This window comes from Dipodomys spectabilis, unplaced genomic scaffold (genome assembly GCF_019054845.1).
Source record: "Dipodomys spectabilis isolate Male_0828 unplaced genomic scaffold, ASM1905484v1 ptg000494l, whole genome shotgun sequence".
Classification (NCBI taxonomy): domain Eukaryota; kingdom Metazoa; phylum Chordata; class Mammalia; order Rodentia; family Heteromyidae; genus Dipodomys; species Dipodomys spectabilis.
Genome location: NW_024871171.1, coordinates 728647 through 751006, shown reverse-complemented (window position 1 = coordinate 751006; position 22360 = coordinate 728647). Strand labels below are relative to the sequence as shown.

Below are 22360 nucleotides of genomic sequence, written 5' to 3'. Positions count from 1 at the left end.
GGGTGGAGGCTGGGTCTGGGGTGGGGTCTGGGTCTGGGGTGGAGGCTGGGTCTGGGGTGGGAGGCTGGGTCTGGGGTGGAGGCTGGGTCTGGGGTGGAGGCTGGGTCTGGGGTGGAGGCTGGGTCTGGGGTGGGGTCTGGGTCTGTGGTGGGGTCTGGGTCTGTGGTGGAGGCTGGGTCTGGGGTGGGGTCTGGGTCTGGGGTGGGGTCTGGGTCTGGGGTGGAGGCTGGGTCTGGGGTGGAGGCTGGGTCTGGGGTGGGGTCTGGGTCTGGGGTGGGGTCTGGGTCTGAGGTGGAGGCTGGGTCTGGGGTGGAGGCTGGGTCTGGGGTGGAGGCTGGGTCTGGGGTGGGAGGCTGGGTCTGGGGTGGAGGCTGGGTCTGGGGTGGAGGCTGGGTCTGGGGTGGAGGCTGGGTCTGGGGTGGGAGGCTGGGTCTGGGGTGGAGGCTGGGTCAGGGGTGGAGGGTTCAGTACCTCGTGGCCCCCCCAACAGCAGCCCCCCTTTCCCTGCCGGCGGGGGGCAGAGGCTGCCTCTCGCTCCTCGCTGCATGGCCCCTCTGCAGGCCCAGGCCTCTCCTCACCAATCTCTCCCTTCCCCTCCCCTTTCCTCTCTGAAAACTTCTGTCTTTGGCCTGGAAATCTATCTTTGAAGTCAGGTTTCTGTATATTCTCAATGAAGGAATAAAAGTTAAGGCAGACTAGATTAATAACTAGATTAGCATGCTATCTCGGATACGTACTTTTTTTACACATATTTAACTTGCAAGGCCAGCAATCTTTCTGAAGAAAGAAAACGCCGTTTCTAGAACCTATCTGAATAGGTATTTGGCATTAATTCTGCCCGCCCTGCAGCATGCCATGGGCTGACATTGTCTGAGGTTCTTGGTTGGGATTAATACGATCTAGTTCCAGACTTGCTTAAAAATCAACAACAAAAAACCCCACATTTTTGTTTTTAAAGCCAAACCTCCCACCCTCAAGTGGTAAAGTCTGGTTGAAACTATGAAGAAAACAAAAGCCAAACTCAGTGTGAAATCCGCGTCTAGCGCGTGCGGTTCTGGGGTGCCAAGAAACAGCGTCCCCTGCGTGAAGCCAGGAAGGGAGCGGCCTTCGTTTTCCAAACAAGTTTTTAGAACAACCTTTGTAAAGCTAACACAGAGGGTCCAGGGGAAGCCGGCCCGTGATGCTGCGTGAGTCTGGCAGCTCCGGGAGCGGGCAGTGCGAGACAGGCCCCAGGCGGCGGGCGGGAAGCCGTAAGCACTTTCAGAAACACAACGCCGGGGCCAGGGGGGCCAGGGAGGCCGCCTGCCCTCCGCCTCTGTCCTGCCCATAGGCCACTGACACAGGCAGAGCCATCACACCCTCTCACGCTGGGAAGCTGGGCTCAAAGGGAAATGGGCACTGTTGAGGGTCGGGAGAACCCAGCTCTGCCAGCGCGGTGGACGACACTCTCTGCCTGCAGCTTGGCCAGGCTGGCGGGGGAGACCCAGGCCGGAGCTGGTTGGGTAACAGACACTCCTGTGCTTGGAGCGCCAACAAGGGCTTGCAGAGGTGGCTTCCTGTCTGGAGCTGGGTTTGTTGTTAGTTCTGTTTGTTTTGGTGTGGGGGAAAGGCAAGGCACTGGCACGCAGAGGCCTGGTTAGGTCCTCCCATGCCTGGGGACGCACCAGACCCCCTGCCCCAAAGCTGACCTGGGGTTGTTTAGGCGGGAATCACTGACTCGTAACAAGCCAGCTGTGGACAGAGGGGCCTAAAGTGTCAGGGACAGGACAAGCCACGCTGGAGGGGACATCTGCCGCCGGATGCTCCAGACATGGAAGCCGGAGGGAGGAGAGGGAGGCATCCTGGGCCCTGGACATGAGGCTCGGCCCCTGTTCAAACATCCCAGACGCCCGGCCTTGCCAGCCAGGGAGAGCCTGCCAGGACCCGGGACTCACAGGCCATCCTGGCGTGGCCCGGCGAATGTGTGCGGGTATGACAGGCTGGGACTCGCGCTCACCTGGGGGTCAGAGAAGAGCAGCCCAGTCACCTCATGCTCCACCACAGCTGCGTTCCCAGGGATGTTCCGGGCCAGCACAGGGACTTCCAGATCCATCGCCTAAGGAGACAGAAGGACCGACGGGCAGACTGTCACTTGGAGGGTTCAGTGATAAGAGGGGCTATGCACGCTCCCCGGGCCCCCTCCCAGCACCTCACAAAACACAGGCCGGCCAAGATGGCCTCACCGCCACAAGCCCGCACTGTGAGGCCACACCCGAGCCGTAGCTGCCTCTTGCCTGTGGGAGCTCGGGAAACGAGACCGTCATCGCCTGACTGACACAATCGCTGCAGCAGCCCTCTGACAGGGTGCAGCTTTCCTTTCAATTACTGTGGCGGTCAGCTATGGCCCAGGCCCACCCCGGGGAAGGGGATCCGGCTGTGGAAGACCCACCGCGGACTGTGGAGGCAGACGGTGGCGGAAGAAGATGCTGAACGCACCGAGGGCTGGACATCCACAGGCCAAAGCCGCCTGGGGAAACGTAGAATGTGGCTGGAGTGTGAAGGCGGCCTGAGGGGCTCACGTGAGATGGGTTTGGAAATGTGCGATCACCTGCAGAGCAGGTGCAGCGAACCGAGAACCTGGAGCAGGTGATCTGGACGCCAGAGGGCAGGCCAAGGCACCGCTGCACCCCTGCCTCTGTGTTCTCCACACCAGCCCCCCCTCACCACCCCAGGTCCCGTGGATGGAGCCTTCCCGTGGGCACTGTGCGCTCTGTAGCCGGTAGGCCATTCTTAGCCAGGTGGGCGTGGGTTACAGTGATGTTTTTATCCTGTACAGCAGAATGAGGAAGCTCAGCCGCTGGCCACACCCACCGAGCTGCCCACTGATGACGGTGGCTCAGGTGTAGTGAGCATCTGGGCAGGTGTGAAAACCCTGGATGAAAACTATCCAGTGCAGACTCTCACAGAGGGCTGCTTGCATGCAAGTGTGTGTGTGTGTGTGTGTGTGTGTGTGTGTGTGTGTGTGTGTGTCTTAGGCCAGAACTGGGGCTTGAACTCAGCACCCTGAGCTCTTAGTTGGCTTTTTTCACTCAAGACTGGCACTCTACCACTTAAGCCACAGCTCCATTCCAGCTTTCTGGTGGTTAATTGGAGATAAGAGTCTCACTGACTTTCCAGCCCAGGCTGGCTTTGAACCACAATCCTTAGATCTGAGCCTCGAGTAGCTAGGATGACAGGCGTGAGCCACCGGTGCCCAGCAATTCTCTTGTATGGTGATGGCTTGGGGGGCAGTGTGCTGGGTAATCACCACTCATTGTGGGGATCATCATCTGAACACGGCACACTGAAGTGCCGAGTGCTGCATGCGTCCAGACACTGGGCCGAGAGCTGTTCATGGGGGCAGGGGCGGGGGGGGGGGGGGAAGCAGGGGATGGGGCGCTGCGTAAGCTTTAGAGTACAACCCTCCTTTCTTCTGGGTGGCAAAAATTGGCTCCGCTCTGTGTTCTGTGTGCTTTCTGAGAAGCACTAATTAGGAAGACGAGGATGAGAAGATCATTCTTTTTTTTTTTCAGTACTGGGGTTTGAACTCAGGGCCTTGTGTCTGCTACCACTTCAGCCATACCTCCAGCCTTTTTTGCTTTTGTTATTTAAAAAAACAATGAGATCTCACATTGATGCCTGAGTGGGCCTGACTGTGACGCTCCAGTTTACGCTTTCCACACAGCCGGAATGACAGACATGCACCACCACCCTCCATGAAACGTCTGGTTGATCCCAGTTCTCTTGAACGTTTTCTGCCTGGGTTGGCCTTGAACCACATCCTCTTGAGGTCTGCCTCCCAGATAACAGGGATTACAGGTGTGAGCCACCATGACCAGACTGAGGAGAACCTAATGCTGTCCTCTGCAGTTCTGTGCAGGTGAACGCCCCTGGGCAGCGGCAGCCCAGTCCAGGAACGTGGCCCCTGTGGCCCTGCTGGGGGTGACGTGGGGGCCTGTCCGTGAGAAGGGTGTTTTCGCATGCTGCCACGGGAGAACACCCCATTTGGGAAGATCGATCGCGAACTTCACAGGTGATTGTTAGCGATGGTCCGCACTGGGCATCTGAACGGATTCTAACGAAACCCACGCTCGCCACTTCCCTGGAAATCAGCTTCATTCAAAACCCCTCGCCTGCAGGTTATCTTGAACTTTTCAGAAAGAACGAGATGTCAACATTTTAAGGCAGTTGCAATGGTTAGCAGCTGCTTTTCCTTTGAAATAAACGAGGTTTGACAGCAACTTATCCACAGCAAAATGCTGTGTGTGTGCTAGTTATAAAATCCTTCCCTACATCCCCTCATTAGGAAAAAAAAAAAATGTGCCTAGATACAAAACAGCATCCAGTAGGTGCTCAATACTGGCGCCGATCAGGGGAGAGAACCAGCCTAGAGCTCAGTGGGGATGGACCGGGGTGGGGCTCAGGGGTGGGGCTCGGGGGTGGGGCTCGGGGGTGGGGCACGGGGGTGGGGCTCGGGGGTGGGGCACGGGGGTGGGGCTCGGGGGTGGGGCACGGGGGTGGGGCTCGGGGGTGGGGCTCGGGGGTGGGGCACGGGGGTGGGGCTCGGGGGTGGGGCACGGGGGTGGGGCTCGGGGGTGGGGCACGGGGGTGGGGCTCGGGGGTGGGGCACGGGGGTGGGGCTCGGGGGTGGGGCACGGGGGTGGGGCTCGGGGGTGGGGCACGGGGGTGGGGCTCGGGGGTGGGGCACGGGGGTGGGGCTCGGGGGTGGGGCACGGGGGTGGGGCTCGGGGGTGGGGCACGGGGGTGGGGCTCGGGGGTGGGGCTCGGGGGTGGGGCACGGGGGCTCGGGGGTGGGGCACGGGGGTGGGGCTCGGGGGTGGGGCTCGGGGGTGGGGCACGGCGGTGGGGCACAGGGGTGGGGCACGGGGGTGGGGCTCGGGGGTGGGGCACGGGGGTGGGGCTCGGGGGTGGGGCACGGGGGTGGGGCTCGGGGGTGGGGCTCGGGGGTGGGGCTCGGGGGTGGGGCACGGGGGCTCGGGGGTGGGGCACGGGGGTGGGGCACGGGGGTGGGGCTCGGGGGTGGGGCACGGGGGTGGGGCTCGGGGGTGGGGCACGGGGGTGGGGCACGGGGGTGGGGCACGGGGGTGGGGCTCGGGGGTGGGGCACGGGGGTGGGGCTCGGGGGTGGGGCTCGGGGGTGGGGCACGGGGGGCACGGGGGTGGGGCACGGGGGGCACGGGGGTGGGGCACGGGGGGCACGGGGGTGGGGCACGGGGGTGGGGCTCGGGGGTGGGGCTCGGGGGTGGGGCTCGGGGGTGGGGCACGGGGGCACGGGGGTGGGGCACGGGGGCACGGGGGTGGGGCACGGGGGCACGGGGGTGGGGCTCGGGGGTGGGGCACGGGGTGGGGCACGGGGGGCTCGGGGGTGGGGCACGGGGGTGGGGCACGGGGGGCACGGGGGTGGGGCACGGGGGGCACGGGGGTGGGGCACGGGGGGCTCGGGGGTGGGGCTCGGGGGTGGGGCGGGGGTGGGGCACGGGGGGCTCGGGGGTGGGGCACGGGGGTGGGGCATGGGGGGCACGGGGGTGGGGCTCGGGGGTGGGGCACGGGGTTGGGGCTCGGGGGTGGGGCACGGGGGTGGGGCACGGGGGTGGGGCTCGGGGGTGGGGCACGGGGGTGGGGCACGGGGGTGGGGCACGGGGGGCACGGGGGTGGGGCACGGGGGTGGGGCTCGGGGGTGGGGCACGGGGGTGGGGCACGGGGGTGGGGCATGGGGGGTGGGGCACGGGGGTGGGGCACGGGGGTGGGGCACGGGGGTGGGGCACGGGGGGCACGGGGGTGGGGCACGGGGGTGGGGCACGGGGGTGGGGCACGGGGGGCACGGGGGTGGGGCACGGGGGTGGGGCACGGGGGTGGGGCACGGGGGTGGGGCACGGGGGTGGGGCACGGGGGTGGGGCTCGGGGGTGGGGCACGGGGTGGGGCACGGGGGTGGGGCACGGGGGTGGGGCACGGGGGGCACGGGGGTGGGGCACGGGGGTGGGGCACGGGGGTGGGGCACGGGGGTGGGGCACGGGGGTGGGGCACGGGGGTGGGGCACGGGGGTGGGGCACGGGGGTGGGGCATGGGGGGGTGGGGCAAGGGGGGGCACGGGTGGGGCTTAGGGGTGGGGCTCAGGGGTGGGGCTCGGGCGCAGGCCGGAGCCCGGCAGCCTTGCCACACCCCTGCGAGCCCCACTTGAGTCCACCGCAGGGGTAGCTTCCGGCATCTCCCTTGTGATCTTACTTTGTTCTGGGTTTTCGTTTGGTGAAACAACCAAGGAAAACACATGTCTTACAGCGCTGGCCAGAGCTCAGGTTTGGGAAGAGGACGTTTTCCTCTTTGCCACATTCTCTGGGGCTTGTAAACTGTCCCTCTGCCAGTGAATCCAGTGCATTCAGATGGCAGCCAAGGGCATCAAGCAGGCTACGGGTATGGTGGGTCTGGCCAAGAACACAACAGTGGACCGCACAGGGCGAGCAGGGTGAGCCCTGACCCAAGGCCTCCCCTTCTGCAGTAGGCTCAGCCACGCGTGGGCTGCGCCCCCGCAGGACCCGAGGCCGTCGGTGGGACAGCTGCCTGCGCAGGACGCGGGGCCAGCCCCTCCGGGCATGGCCTCCCTCAAAGGGAAACCTGCGTTAGACTCACATCAACAACTACCTAGACAATGTCGTTAGGATATTCTGCTACAATGTCCTTCCCCAGAGCCCCTGAGAGGGGAGAAGACACGTTAGGGGGTCACCTCAGACAGGGAGAGCTTGGCTGTAACCCGGTACGTGAGTGGACACTGCCCAGCAGAGCCTGACGTAGAGTCCAGGGCAGAACTTCCTGGCTGCAGCCTGCCCCACGCGGCAGCCATACCTGGCTGGTCACACACCTCTGGCCAAAGCAGAGGCCATGCTGCTGTCCAGCCCAGCACGGGATGCACAAGTGTTCCCTCCATCCCCGCTGGTCGCTGGGATCGCGGAGCACAACAGAGTGGCGAGAAGAGAAATGGGCTCAAGGCAGGCGTTTGGGGGAAAACCTCGCCCCGCTTCCTGCCCCGTCCCCCGCCTCCCCGTCCTGGGCCTCACTTCATTCTGGTCCCCGCAAAGAGAAACAGCAGTGAGAACTGAAGCAAGAGCTCCGAGATAGCCCTCCACACGTTGGTCATCCTCCTGCCTTTAGAAGACAGAGACCCGACACCCACCAGTCAGCCGCCACGCGGAGCCCGGGCTCACATTCCCGTCCCAACGCTGCGTACCTCCAGGATGGCGGCCGACATGCCCTCGGAGAGGGAGCTGTTCACCAGCGCGAAGCAGTTCTTCATGGCCGCGTGCAGGTCCCCCTGCGACATCTCGCCGACCAGCCGCACCCCGGAGGTCCTGAACCACAGGGAGAGAGCACATGGGAGACGTGAGGAGAAGCCTTTGAGGATGACTCTAGATCAGGCCAGCACAACTGGCTGAATCCGTGATGGTCCCTGTGCCTGGTCTGTATGAATACGCGCACTGCACTGGCTCCAACACTGGGAGCCAGATGCACTTCAGGGGAACCCACACCCTGCCCCCCAGAGCTGACAGAGCTGTGACCCAGCTGGGTCACGCTTCCCACCAAGCAGCTTCTTCCCGTGTTCCTTCCTGTCCCTGCCCTTGCCGGCCCCATCTTGTTGGACGCACACCCTCTGACCCAGTGGGCTGAGCTGTGCAATGTGGGCATCTGCCCTGTGAACGTGGCAGACTCCGACTCACACACAGGGCCAGATCCCCTCTGAGGAGGGTGGCACCCAGGGGCACTGGGAGAAAGCCCTTCCAAGGACAGGCGCAATGGAGGGTGCAGCCTTCTTGCTCTGTCCTGTCTCCTGCCCCGTGATGGATGAAGTCCTGTGACCAGACGGCCTGTCACAGAAGGACGGGAGACATAGGCCAGGGTACCAGGATGGGGACTGAAGCAGCCCAGGGCCCTGAAGGCTCAGCCCACCCCAGTCCGCCATTAAACTACTCTCAGATTTGTCTTGGGAGATAGGATCTGGTGATGTAGTCCAGGCGGGACCATTCCATTCCCCAGCCTCAGGGCTGGGATATAGTCGGTGCCACCAGGCCCAGATCAGATTGTCTTAAATGAGCCATTAAACATCAACTCATCCAACCCAGTGCTGTGGAGAGTTGGTTTTTTTCTGGCAGGAGAATGCAGTTTCTAACCAATACACTGACAAACTGATCTTGGAAGAGGCTCCAGCCAAAGACAAGGCAGCTCCATCCTTCCAAACCCTGGGGGACGGGAAAGACTTAAGTCTTTTCAGTATGTGCCAGTGTAACCCACGAAGCTGTATCCCCTGCCATGGTATGGTTTCCCCTGCGTTCCGGCTGGCCCTGCGGTGGGCCAGTGTCTACGCGGTGCAGCTGTCGCCTCCAGGCTGAGCCACGGGGCAGGGTGGGACTGCAAGGCCTGGGAGAGGCCTGGGCACCGTGAGGAGCCTCGCGGGCTTCCTCTCCCCTCACCTCTTCACCCGGGCTTTTACTTCTCTTGTGAACTCTGGATCCACCTGGAAGGAGACAGAGAAAGACCTAAGGGGTCGGTAGTAGAGCCCCAGTCTCCAGAGAATTAAACCTAAGGGCTGCGGAGCCGAGTCCACACCCAAATCCCACAGACAGGGGTGCCTGGGTTTGTTCCGCGGGGCTGGCGGTGTCAGGAGTGCTCACTCCGTGCGTGGCTGTGCAGGCTGCGTCACACTCGAGGCACAAGGCTGTGCGGGGCTTGGAACTCGGCCCTAGAGAGATGTTTGGAGGGAAGAAGGCCCAGCGTGAGTGAGCAGGGCGCCGTTTTCTAGTCACTCAGGACACTGTGGGCTAAAAGCCCTTTGCACACACTAACGTCTTTGTGGAAACGCCTTCATCTCCTTTGACTCAGGAAGACACAGCTCAGAGAGATGGTTTCTCACGCTGCTAGAAAGGTGCTGGCCCAGTCTTCACATCCAGGCAGTCTGACTCGAGAGAGTCAAGCTCATAAAACCGGTTTCTGCTGTGGAATGCCTATGGAATACCTACTTGCTCTATGTTCCAGTCTCTCCAGGCATGTCACCCTGTCCCCAGATCCTCTTCCCGGGTACAGACAATGCCCCCTCACAGACGCCCTCCATTGACTGTCCTCCCACGAGAGCCAGCAGCAGGGGGCCTCTGCACCCCATCCCCCTGCCCGGACCCCGGGAGGTGCTTGGCGCACAGTTCTGTGCCTGGGAATCTATGCGGATGGACAGGATAGTCTGTTCATTCCCCAGTTCTGATCACTTCTGTTCAAGGTACCTGGAGCCTCCGAGTTAATTCCATGATCGCTGGGCACCCCAGGATGAGCAGTAAACAGTCCAATAAAAACATGACTTGCTCTACACATTAATTTTCACGTTAATAATTTACTCCTGATCATTTTAGCTTAACAACCTCCTCCCCTTGATTGATTAGCATGCTTCTGCACTCATAATTAACTCTTCGGGGAAAGATCATTTGCCAGGGAATCAAATCAAAACCCCTAAGGCCTCTGAAATACCCAGCACCTGAACTGAAGTTTCGCTTAAGTTCTAACAGCCTCTCGGGACAGAACTTCACACTGCACTGTGTTCTCTGGGTTTACTTTCCACATGAGTTCATTTTCAAATCTCTTAGTGAAGCCAAGCGAAACAAAATGCATGACGAAGAGAAAAAGGAAGGGCAGACAGATACTCAGTTAATGAAAGCACACACTATGAAAATTTTAGTGGCACAAGCACTGTGAACAGCAGGGGCGGTCTTCAGTTCTTCCTCTGAGTCATTTACTTTCCAGGAGAAATATATTGTCCTGGTTCTGGGGCTTAGGGGAAACGACCTCTGATATAAGAAGCTACCAGGGGAGTTACAAGGCTTCCATGCCCACACTGACCATCCCCAGGTGCTCCTTAGCACCAGAAAAGGCCAAGCAGGGTGCCCCGGGGCAAGAGCTGTGCGTTTCTCTGAAATGGGAAACTGGAGATCAAAGGGACTTTCATGGAAAACCAAACGCCAGGTGTCTGCAGACAAGGCAGGGCCTCGGCAAGTTGGAGCAGAAAGAGAACGTTGCTCTAGCAGTTGCTTTTCTCCCCTAATATCAGCGAGATGCTGCCTGAGAGCCAGGCTCTAGAGCTTCACAGCCCACGGCAAGGCAGGAGCTGTGTCTTACCCCAGCTTTACAGATGGAGACACTGAGGCCCTGCCAGCTGAGCCATGAGCATCTGGGCACTGAACCTTGAGTGTGGGCAGGCACGCATCCCCACCACGTGGCCAGAAACAGCTCCTCTGACAACAAGACAGGAGCCCAGCGTTCCGAGAAGCTCACTCTAGAACTGAACATGCTCACAAAGCAAGCATCCACGGTTTTAAAATAATCCAGAACATTGTTGTGCTAATTTGTAAATGGTTGCAGAGTAGACTGCTTGAAACACTTTACATGTGTGCATAAAGAGAAGATAATGGCAACCACTAAAATTGTAATAAAAAAAAGTAAACAAATAAGGGCAGAAAAGAGAAACTGTGGGGGTGAATGCGGTCTGTACGCATATGGTCATAACACAGTGAGACCCTTTTGTATAACCAACTTATAGTAATAAAAGAGGAAATAAAATACTGAAGCCAATGATGTAAATGCTGCCAATTAAAGAGCAGAGTGGTGGTAGTCAGGACAGGTAACGCCTAAGAGACAGGTGTGCCGCTGGCTGAGCCGTGGAGGTTACAGCTGTGGGTGTCAGGAGACAGGCGCTGAGCTCAGCCCCGCACCTCCCAGAGTCCCTGGGGATTGAGGCGGTGGGGACTACCAGCCAAGGGGGCTGGTGCAGTCTGGGCCCAGACCGCAGCTGGTGTGTTCTTCTCGCTGGGACACGCCCAGGGGCCTGAAACACTTGCTGTGCAGTGTGCACTTTCAAAAGGAAGCAGATGTGAAGACACACGGAGAGGCACAGAGAAGCAGAGGTGCGGGATGCACAGGGCACCGCAGATAACAGAAACCATGGCCAAGGAGCACGGGGCCATCGCCAGGTCTCAGTCCTCGGCATCCATCCTCCCGCCCGACCCAGCCAGTCTTCCTGCCCCTCGCCTTTTACCAGCTGCGTACAATCTTCACTGCACTTTTTCCAGTTCCCAGGAGGGGAAGCACAGGGTCCACACTTAACGTCACTGTATTCCCAGTGACTGACTTGGAAAACCATCCAGCCCTGCTGTTTGATTCTCAGTGGAAGTAGACAGCCTACTCATGACCATGATTTTAACTTGCTTTGACCAGTGAGTAGCCACTTCCCCCGCCCCCCCGCCCCGTTAGCGCCTGACTTCCTCTGGGGTCTTCCTCACTCCCGGCTGCAGAGAGGCAGCCGAAGGTGGCCTGCCCTGGACCCCGGGTGTCTGCACTGGTCCCCGGGCGTCCCGCACTGGTCCCCGGACGACGTCCCGCACTGGTCCCCGGGCGTCCCGCACTGGTCCCCGGGCGTCCCGCACTAGTCCCAGGCGTCCCGCACCAGTCCCTGGGCGTCTGCCCTGGTCCCTGGGCGTCCCGCACTGGTCCCCGGGCGCCCCGCACTGGTCCCCGGGTGTCCCGCACTGGTCCCCGGGCGTCCCCGGGCGTCCCGCACTAGTCCCCGGGTGCCTGCCCTGGTCCCCGGGCGTCCCGCACCAGTCCCCGGGCGCCCCGCACTGGTCCCCGGGTGTCTGCACCGGTCCCCGGGCGCCCCGCACTGGTCCCCGGGCGCCTGCCCTGGTCCCCGGGCGTCCCGCACTGGTCCCCGGGCGCCTGCCCTGGTCCCCGGGCGTCCCGCACTGGTCCCCGGGCGTCCCGCACTGGTCCCCGGGCGTCCCGCACTGGTCCCCGGGCGCCCCGCACTGGTCCCCGGGCGTCCGCACTGGTCCCCGGGCATCCGCACTGGTCCCCGGGTGTCTGCCCTGGTCCCCGGGCATCCGCACTGGTCCCCGGGTGTCTGCCCTGGTCCCCGGGCATCCGCACTGGTCCCCGAGCATCCGCACTGGTCCCCGGGCGTCCCGCACTGGTCCCCGGGCGCCTGCCCTGGTCCCCGGGCATCCGCACCAGTCCCCGGGCACCTGCCCTGGTCCCCGGGCATCCGCACTGGTCCCCGGGCGTCCCGCACTGGTCCCCGGGCGTCTGCCCTGGTCCCCGGGCATCCGCACTGGTCCCCGGGCGTCTGCCCTGGTCCCCGGGCATCCGCACTGGTCCCCGGGCGTCCCGCACTGGTCCCCGGGCGTCCCGCACCGGTCCCCGGGCATCCGCATTGGTCCCCGGGCGTCCCGCACCGGTCCCCGGGCGCCCCGCACTGGTCCCCGAGCATCTGCACCGGTCCCCGGGCGCCCCGCACCGGTCCCCGGGCGCCCCGCACTGGTCCCCGAGCATCTGCACTGGTCCCCGGGCGCCCCGCACCGGTCCCCGGGCGTCCCGCACTGGTCCCCGGGTGTGGCACTGCCCTGCTGTGTGGTACTGCCCTGCCAGGCTCCTGCATGGAGATGTGTGGCTCTTGGGCTTCCGGGCCTCCCTCGGTGAGCGCCTTCTCCAGGTGTCCTGCTGACACGTGGCGGGGTGCTCTCTGGTGCATGCAGCCCAGACATGTGACGGAGTCGGGGTGGTGTCTACCGGGTCTCCAGTGGCACAGGACTCCAGTACTGCCCTGCACTGCCATACTTCCCCACCCACAGCTGGGTGCCACTCACTGCCCGTGGGCACCCGAGTCAGCGTGATTTTACACCCACAGCTGGGTGCCACTCACTGCCCGTGGGCCCCCGAATCAGCGTGATTTTACACCCACAGCTGGGTTACCCCGTCACGGCCCATGGACACCCGAGTCAGCGTGATCTCACAGCACAGGCACAGGCGGTGAGCTGGGAAAGCCACGCCCCGCAGAACGCCCCACGCGCCCTTCAGTGCTCACGGAGCCCCAGCTCTCAGTGAGGGAAGAAGACGCGGGGAAGAGACGTGCACTCACGTCACACGTCACCGCAGGGCGCAGGGTTTAACCCAATGGGCGCCATTCTCACTCAAGTGAGAAGCACACACAAAGAATACAGTTGGCTAGAGAGTAACACAACCAATTTAGAAAACAGTCATGGCCTGTGGACTTACCTCAGGGCCAACAATCACCAGGTAAACACCGGGCTCCTCCTCATGCCATTCTTGAAAAGGAGAAAACAAAACTTCTAAAGTGGGTTTTTAAAACTTTAAAAACATATCTGGGAAAACAGCTAAGTTTAACATAAATTATTCTATAACGTAAACTATCTCAGATCATTATGGCTTCATCCCTGTTATTAGCCAATATAAGTTGTACTTATTTGGAATTTAAATATTTGACACTTTACACTATTAAATGATATTTTCCCCCCTAGAATGTGACACGTTATCTGGATTTCTAATACACTGCACTGTCACTGAAACCTAATCTGGGCTCCGGGACAGATAAACAGGAGTACATGCCATCAGTTTAAGCTACGAAGCCAGACCACAGGCATATCCTAGACAGGAGTGTGTATGCGATACTTCCAGATAAAACTCTTTCAGCCTTATAAGTTATGTGCGATTTTTATGATGTCCTCCGGACCTAAAGGACACACAGGCAAGCGGAAAACAACACTGAAATTACTATGCTGAGATATTAATCCCATAAATTATCTTTTTGGTTGTTTCCACAGCAACAATCTAGAAGTCCCGCTCTGGTGTAAGCTTGAAGCCCTGAAAACAGACAGTGACACTGCCAGCCATCTCTAAACAGAATCCAGCGGTGAGGAGGGGTGGCCCATACCAGAAAATGCGTCCACCAAGAACAGAGGGTCTTTCACTTGCCGAAGTCCGCAGATCAGGAGGAAAACCCGCAGCTTGTCAGCGCTTTGGTTGATCTCTGTCACAAAAGAGGAGAGGACACGTTAGCGGGGAGTATACCGCTGGCCCTCACCGCACGAGGCCACCAGAGGTGGCACCGCACCACCGCGGGAGACCCCCGGCTCCCTAACAGAACTTTCTACTCCTGGCAGGCACCCCAACCTGCCAACTGTGAATCGGGTTCCTCCTGGAGGGCAAACCCGAGCTCTGCCCAGCCTGTGAAGTCCACGCTGCTGCTGTGAAAACGAGGAGGGATGAGGCCAGGGACCGACCACCCAGCCATGCGGGAGATGCAAGCCAGAGGCCCCGGGGTACCTGCACACAGTACCAGTGGGGAGCAACATCTTCTTGAGGAGAGTGGCTTATGTATTCATGTACTTGAGAATTCAGGTATGCCTGTCTACGTGAATGTGTGTCCAGAGGCATCCAGTCACCAAGCAGGACACCTCACCCAGCTGGTTTTGATTTGTCCATTAGATCTCTTTGTCTCTGGAAAAAGTTTTCTTTCTGTTTCTCTCCACCCACTTTCTCTTCTGTCCTCTCTAGCTCTCTCTCTTTCCCTCCTTCCCACCCTCCCCTCCTCTCTCTTTCTCTTTCCCTCTCTGTCCAGAAAGGCTTACCTGGCCACACAGTGAGGTGTGAGGAGTAGCTTAGGATATTCACTCCTGACAACTCTTTCCACTGGTAAGTGGGGCTGCCAGCTCTACCCCTGGCCTCAGGGCTGACCCGGGACTGCACTCTGACCCTCACTGGTGGGGCCTCTCGGGCCTGTGTGTGAGCTCAGAGCATGTGTGCAGCAGGCAGGCACTGCCCGTGGAACCTCAGAGCAACAAAACTGTCCACTCCACATCACTGGCCTCAGAGCAACAAAACTGTCCACTCCACATCACTGGCCTCAGAGCAACAAAACTGTCCACTCCACATCACTGGCTAAGTTTTGGAAAGCCAGTAAATCTCCTGGTGGTTTATTAGACCTCCACAGACAACTGGCTCAATGGTGGTTATTAATACACGTGACACATGCTCATCTAAAACTTCAGAATCCACAATCGGTGTCATTGGCCATAAAAAGAAGCAAGTTCAAGATGGTCTTGCCCAGGATAAGCCTTTAATGCAAACAGCCTCCTTTCCTTTTGCTTCTGTAAATCTTGAGTAAAAATTTAATTACTCTGTCTGATTATAATAAGGTACAGTGACACCAGATAATCTTAAAAACCAATACCCAATTTGCTCTGTAGAAAACCTTTACTGACATGCTGAGCTATTCCTCATAGCACCACACACACACACACACACACACACACACACTTGACAATCTTGCTGAGATGTCTTTAATCCAAGCCTGAATGATCACTTTTGTGACCTAATCTCTGAACTAGATACTATGTGCAGAACGTGAACTCGAGGTCAGAGAATCTGGTCAGGTCTGGGACTCTGAGGTGCGAAGACAACTCTTCTTCTCTTTAATAAATCATATTCTGCTCTTCAATAAAAGCTAAAGCCAGGCACCAGTGGCTCACACCTATCACCCTAGCTACTCGGAAGGCTGAGTTCTGAGGATCATGGTTCAAAACCAGCCTGGACAGGAAAGTCCGTGAGACTCTTATCTCCAATTAACCACCAGAAAAATGGAAGTGGCTCTGTGGCTCAAAGTGGTACAACATTAGCCTTGAGTAAAAGAGCTCAGGGATAGCACCCAGACCCTGAGTTCAAGCCCTACAACTGACAAAAAAATCCAAGGAGAGAGGGGTTGGGTATGAGAAATGTCCACATTCCCAGGCAAGAACCAGTCTGATGAGGACAGAGACATAGAGCACCTTTGCCAGAAGGATGTATCGCCTACAAAGTAAACAACACCATGTATGGAGAAAACAGAAGACACCACCTTAATTAAGATCAGAGACCCCAGCCTGGCATGCAGGACCTAGGTGCACACGCATACATGCATACACATATGTATGCGTGCACGGTCCATCTAGTCACAAAAATCTGTGTGCCTCCAAGCGAGGTGGTTAAGACATGGTGCCCTTGGTCACACTTCTGATCTGGTGGGACACCTGTGCACACAGGAGCAAGAGGAAAAGAAGGAAGGCTCTCCAAAGACAAAGCAGACACGCGCACCACTGAAGGAGGGGTGTAAAAGAGCCAAACACCTGACCCCAGGAATGACCCGGGAGCTGCAGCCGAGCACAGCTCTGTGTCGCTGCGATGTGACAGGCACGGGCTGAGGACTGCGTGGAGACGTGCGCCCTGGTGAGGTCTGGGCGCAGCCTGGCCCTGCTCCCTCCGGGTCCTGAGTCCTTGCAAAGGCCCCGAGTCGGAGGCTGATCCCCAGGGCGCGGCCCCTGCCTAGAGGTGAGATGCTGTGTGTAGCACAGGAAATGGGTTCTGTCTGGGAGTGGGTGCCGAGCCGGGAGGGGAAGTGAAAGGAAGAGGAAGGTACTTTATACACACGTGTGCAAATGGAACAATACAACCTGTCGAGAAGGGGGAAGATAAATGAGAAAGAGGGAAGGAGGGTGAATTTGATAGGGGTACACTGTATGCCCGCGTGGAAACATCACGGTGACATGAAACTCCGTTGTCCAACTAATACGTGTAAATAAGAAACGGGAGGGGAATGCTTTCGTCTCTGCAAAGCACTGTGATGTTTCTAGTCTGTTTCATTTCAGTTTTTTAGAGTGCTCATCCTTAGCTCTAAATTGATTCTGAGGCTGCTGGCCCAGAAGGGGACAGAGCTAATTCTCTACGCCCTGCCTCTTTCCCATCTTCTTCCCGGGCAGGAGAGTAAATGTCATGGGAATTCAGGAAATTAAATTAGAGAGTGACAGAACAAAGCGCCAGATGCCTGGTCTTATTCTAGGATTTAAGAAAAATACAATGCTGCCACAGCAGTTGGAGTCGAGTGTCTTTTGTGCACTTGTTGGGGACACAAGGGTTGTTCTCACAGACAGGAAGGACACGCTTGACCGCAGGCCCGCCCCACCTAGGCAGCAACTACAGTGTATGGTAGCCTAGACGCCACACAGCCCCCAGCCACCTTGTGAGGTGCTGCATCCACTTGTGGATTTTAAAGAGAGACAGGGGAGACTGAGGAGAGGGGTGGCATCCACAGAGAGGCGCTGTCCTCACAAACCGAGGAACCCCCCCTCCGTGGACAATTACTTACAGAGTTTTTCAAATGTAGATAAAAACAAAAAAGGGGGCTGGGAAGGTGGCTCAGTGGTAGAGCACTTGCCTTGCATGCCTGAGGCCCTGGGTTCGATTCCTCAGCACCACATAAGCAAAAAGAAAAAAGCCGGAAGTGGCGCCGTGGCTCAAGTGGTAGAGCGCTAGCCTTGAGCTGAAGAGCTGAGGGACAGCGCCCAGGCCCAGAGTTCAGGCCCCACGACTGGACCCAAAAAAAAATTAAAAACAAAAACAAAAAGAACCTAAACAGATGCACTGCTACCTCTGCTGGGAGTCGAGGTTGGTATCCGCCTTGTGTTTCTGTGAACTCTGCTCCTTGTTTTAATTCAGTACCCACTTTTTATTGTCTATGTTTTCCCTAGTACTCAGGTGAGATGTGAGTCAAGGCGTGAGCTCATCACTTACAAACACACACATTTATGTGTCTTTCCGATAACATCGTTTCCTGCAGAATCGTGTTTTTATTCATTGTTGTGTTCTGGCACCACCTGACTAAACATGGCCCTGTCTGAACCTTAGTGAGATGTGTCAAGGGCTGGTGACAGAGGCCCCCTCCATCTTCCACCTTCCAGTCCCCGGACTCTGCTCCAAATTCTCTTTCTATTCTTCACATGCATGAGAAGAAAGGTATTCAAGCACTTCAGTCAAGCATGTTAGGTTTAGTAAATCTTAGCTGGAAAGTCTGATTCTGTGCTGGTGTAGAACAAAGAGTTACCAGCTACTAGTAACCCCCACCTTGCATCTGAAACACAAGTGACTTTTCTTATAGCCAGGAGGAGAGAAAAATGAAAGCAGGAGTTAGGATCTCCAGAGAAAAACACAAGTGGAGATTTAATAAAGAAAGGCAGAGACAGGGAGAGAGACAGAGATGGGGCTATAAATAAACAAGTAATAGAGAAGTAAAATAAAATGGAAAGCACTCAAAAAAAAATGCCCAGGACATATGGTCCAGTCTGAATTAAGTGCTCTTCTTCCCCAGGTTTTGGTTGGATGGTCTGCAAGGATCATTACTTAGAAGTGTCAGTCATGGGGATTTACAAGCAGAAACTGTGGAATACTGAATCATAATAACATTTTTACCTGTATCTACAACTGCAGAGAAAAACCACAAAGGCCAGGGCAGTCACTTGACTTCTATATCTGTATCTTCCTATCAGAATAAATGTCGTAAACATCCCATGAAAAAGCAATGCCACTTACCGCATTTAATTCACTCCGTTCTTTGTCTGTCCTTGGCTGACCTGTCTGAACACGGACGCTTGCAAGCCTGAAGCTGGGTCCATGTTATAAACGAAAGGAAACCCACTGGCTGGCTGGGGTTCAGAGGCATGACGGGGCTTTGTCGGATGAGGGAGCATGCCGCAAAGCCTTGTCACCAGACATCCAGGAAGCAGAGCACAAAGCCGCATGACCGATGGGCTTCCCGGCTACTGAGATGGAGTGTTTGAGGAGAGCCCCCTCCCTTCTCCTGATGTACGGATGGGAGGAACGGTTCACAGAGCTCAGAGGCATCTCCCCACGAACATTCTGTCATCAAGATCCCATGCTCCGGAGGCCACGTAAGATGGAGTAGGGATGATGAGGACAGTCCATCCCCAGAGCCCACAACACGACGAAGACAAAGGACCAAACAAATGAGGACCGATGCCCGAGCATAAAGCCCAGAGACACAGACGAATGCTACAGCTCCCCTAGGGCCTCCTCTCCACAGCCAGCCACCGGCCACTGCCACAGGCTCTCTTGCTACGTTCATGACTTCTCACTGCACCACATTAAGCCGGAGCCCAGTGGGTCTCCTGAGGAGTATGTAAAAGCCCTTCGCTGTTCTGTTAATTTGCTCAGCAGCAAGACCAGACATTAGCCATGGGTGGACAGAATTTGGTGTCAACCCTTGTGCTTTTGGAAATGATGGGTCTCACTTGGGCTGCAATTGTGTCCTGTGATAGATTGGGGATGAAGTAACTTTACAGCGGGCGATTTACAGAGGGCCCCTGGTCCTGAGCAATGGCATGCGCGCTGACGTGATGGAGCGATCGGAGCGCGTGGGTCATTTGTAAGGCCGCTGTCACTGGCATTGATGAACACACCACGAAAATTATTTCAATAAAAGGCTTGGAGATTTTTCTTTTCAAGGAAAACGAATGCTGACATCCATCGTTTGAAGTGTCTGCAATGAAAGCAGGCTTCCAGGCATGTCTGCGTGTTGCTTTGCATTTGTAGGCTCTTCTGGGAAGATTGTCGCAAGACCTGCAACTTGGGCTGAAGGCCCAACCCTCTGCCCGGCGCTCCGGGCGGGCACCACTGGGGAAGCATGTTTTGGTGTAGACAGAATCCTCATGCTTCCAGCTCCATGTGCAAAGCCAACTTTACCTGTTCTGGCATCTTGGCTCAGAATTAACTAGGTTGGACACCTGAATGGAAGCTGCAATCTTAAAGAATACACACTGTGGAACTCATTCGTGGTAAACCAAACATCCTAGATTCAAGGACTTTAGGCAGGAAAATGCTATGTGAGCTAAGCTTACACATTATGAGAAGCCACTCTGTGAGATGCCCTCAGCTCTACTACAGGCCGGGGACCGCCCTCTCCCCACCGCCGATGAACTGGGGACCAGTGCCGCGGGAGGCCACCCAAAGGGGAGGATCTTTCAAGATGCTGAGAGTTGTGGTTAAGACCACAGTCTCAGGTGGGGATGCTGGTGTGCGGAATTCCTCCTAAGGAAAGAACTGGGCACTGTGTGAAGTTTACAGCCCTACCATTGCCGGCAGTGCACGCGAAAGTGCTGTAAAAACTTACATGTCCAGCCAGGGACAGAGGGCTAATGTGTTTGTAATATTCGAAAGAATACTGCAAAAGAATTAAAACTCACAGTATAAACAGAGGCACGAAGGTTCTATGTGAAGATGACGATTACAAAGTAATTAAGATGTCATTAAATGGACAGGTAGGTCACAGTCAGAGAGTTTTAAGATATCATTCTGTTAAGATGTCAGCTCTCTCTAAATTAATCTCTAGATTCAATACAACAGGACTTTACAGACACTGATGAGATGATCCTAAAATCTGTATGGACATGCCACAAATCTGTAACAGCTATTGTGTTTTGACTAACAAATCACTTGATTTCTAGACTTACTGAAGCCTATGTCAACAGGGCAGTTAATATTTGCATAAAGACCAATCAATTGACATACCAGCAAAACTCACACATAGTAAATTAAATTTTCAGTAAAGGTAATTCAATGGAAAAGAATACTTTCAATAAATAACAGTGGAGTAGTGGGACATAAGAATGAATAAATTCTTACCTCACACCCACACAAAAATTAATTTCAGGTAACTTTAACTGAAAGCATTAAAAATGATAAAACTCTGGAAGGAGAAAAAAAAGGAAGAACATCTTTGCAACTTTAGGTAGTGGAAGATTTCGAAGTACCCCTTACCTGAACGCTGGAGAAACTCCTTCCAGTTGAAGGCAGGGTTGGGTGTGGCTGCAATTCCTGGGGTAAAGAACCAGAAAAGGCAAGAGTCACCGGTCACCCTGCTTCCAAGCTTGGGTTCTTAGCAAGCTACTCAGGGCCCAAGGGCTTCACTCGGGTCCCATGGCCCCAAGCCAGGGAGCGGAGCTGAGGTACAGCCTGTGGCTCATGTAAACAGCTGCCGGCTCAGCCCCCCGCTGTCCAGGTCTCCAGCATATCATCACGGAAAGGGGTTCTGCAGTATCCACCACTACACAAGCTCTGGCTCACACCCTTGCTCACCGCCCCACCTAACAACTTCCATCTTCATCTAGATTCCCTAACCTCCTTCACCAAATCCCCACCATCATCTATTCTCTGTCCTCAGATGGGTTCATTAGGTTTCTCCAGAGCTAGGACTGGAACCCAAGGCCTTGCGCGTGCCAGGCAAGTGCCCTACTACTGAGCTCCATCCCCAGTCCAAATTTCAATTTTTCAAAACTTAAGAAAATTCAAGGCAGGTGCCGGTGGCTCACACCTGTATCCCAGCTACTCAGGAGGCTGAGAAGTCCCATGAGACCCTCCTTTCCAATTAACCTCCACAAAACCCAGAAGTGGTGCTGTGGCTCCAAGTGGAAGGTTTGAGTGCTAGCCTGGAGCAAAAAGAACTCGGGGACAGCACCCAGGCCCTGAACCGCGCACCGTTCTGGGCTCACCTAGGCTTAGGATTGGTCACATGCCCTTCTCTGGGCCTCGCCTTCCACTCTGACACACAGTTCCGGTTTGCAAGAGCAAGTGGAGCTGGGTAAGAGAGTGTCTGGGTAAGAGAGCCAGGTGCCACACCCTGGCAGGGGGGTGAGAAGAGATCGGGTACCCTCAGGCAAGCCAGCTTAGAAGTGCTCAGCACGTTGCCCTGTTTGTTCAGTGAAGGGTACTGGGATGGAGTATGCTGTGCTTCTATTGGTGAAAAGTGTTAAGTGACTAGCATTAACTTATTCGTGAGTGTGTGTGTGTGTGTGTGTGTGTGTGTGTGTGTGTGTGTGTGTGTGTGTATACTTGTACTGGGAGCTTGAACTCAGGGCTTTTCCCTCTTGCTGAGCTTTTATCACTTGAGGCTGGCACTTTAGTGTTTGAGCCATGCCTCCACTTCTAGTTTTTTGCTGGGTATTCAGACATAAAAGTCTCTAGGATTTGTTTGTCTATAGATCATGATCCTCAGCTCTTAGCCTCCTGAGTAGCTAGGATTACAGATGTGAACACAGGTGCCCAGTAATTATTCTTTTATAATTTGTCCCATGCATCTTTTATTCTAATGTTAGAAATCAATGAGAAAATGTATGCATTCTAAGTAAATACCAGAAATCATTGTATGTCATGAGTAAACATTTCAGAATATATCACTTAAAGTATATACACACGTATATATATACATATACACACACACACACACACACACACACACACACACATTTTTTTAAATTGAATCTTTACCTTGGCTCTGGACATAGATTTTCCCGGTTGCATGAGGCTTTTGAAAAGAAGGAAGAAAGAAAAAGTAAATTTGATGGTCTATTTTATGCTTTTTAGAGATGAAAGTCACTAAATTTCTGTTGGAAAACATTTACAAGTTATTGACATACTGCTCACACCTTTAAGAGCACAGGTTTACTCCTGCTGTTAGCAGACTTTGCTATGATAAACAAAGCATCGGTAAGATAAAAAGCACAAAGAGAAAGACATCCCTGAAATGAGACTGATGCTGGTTTAACATTCTGCTATGATAGTTTCTGAAGCTGGAGAATGGGCAGAGCCACTGGGCAGCTGATGTCCTGAGTTCTGGGAGCAA

General features: G+C 56.3%; 1 protein-coding gene across 3 annotated transcripts in view; it reads right to left on the bottom strand.

The window, feature by feature from the left end:
* Glt1d1 (glycosyltransferase 1 domain containing 1) overlaps nt 1–22360 on the bottom strand; it is a 46636-nt gene that overhangs the window by 4761 nt on the left and 19515 nt on the right. For all 3 annotated transcript variants that reach the window (XM_042669336.1, XM_042669333.1, XM_042669334.1), the window contains 7 exons: nt 22006–22042; nt 20500–20556; nt 13790–13885; nt 13114–13163; nt 8496–8539; nt 7259–7379; nt 1997–2095 (listed from right to left, as the gene is read on the bottom strand). In XM_042669336.1, the coding sequence (XP_042525270.1) occupies nt 1997–2095; nt 7259–7379; nt 8496–8539; nt 13114–13163; nt 13790–13885; nt 20500–20556; nt 22006–22042 (504 nt within the window). The remainder of the gene's footprint in view (nt 1–1996; nt 2096–7258; nt 7380–8495; nt 8540–13113; nt 13164–13789; nt 13886–20499; nt 20557–22005; nt 22043–22360) is intronic.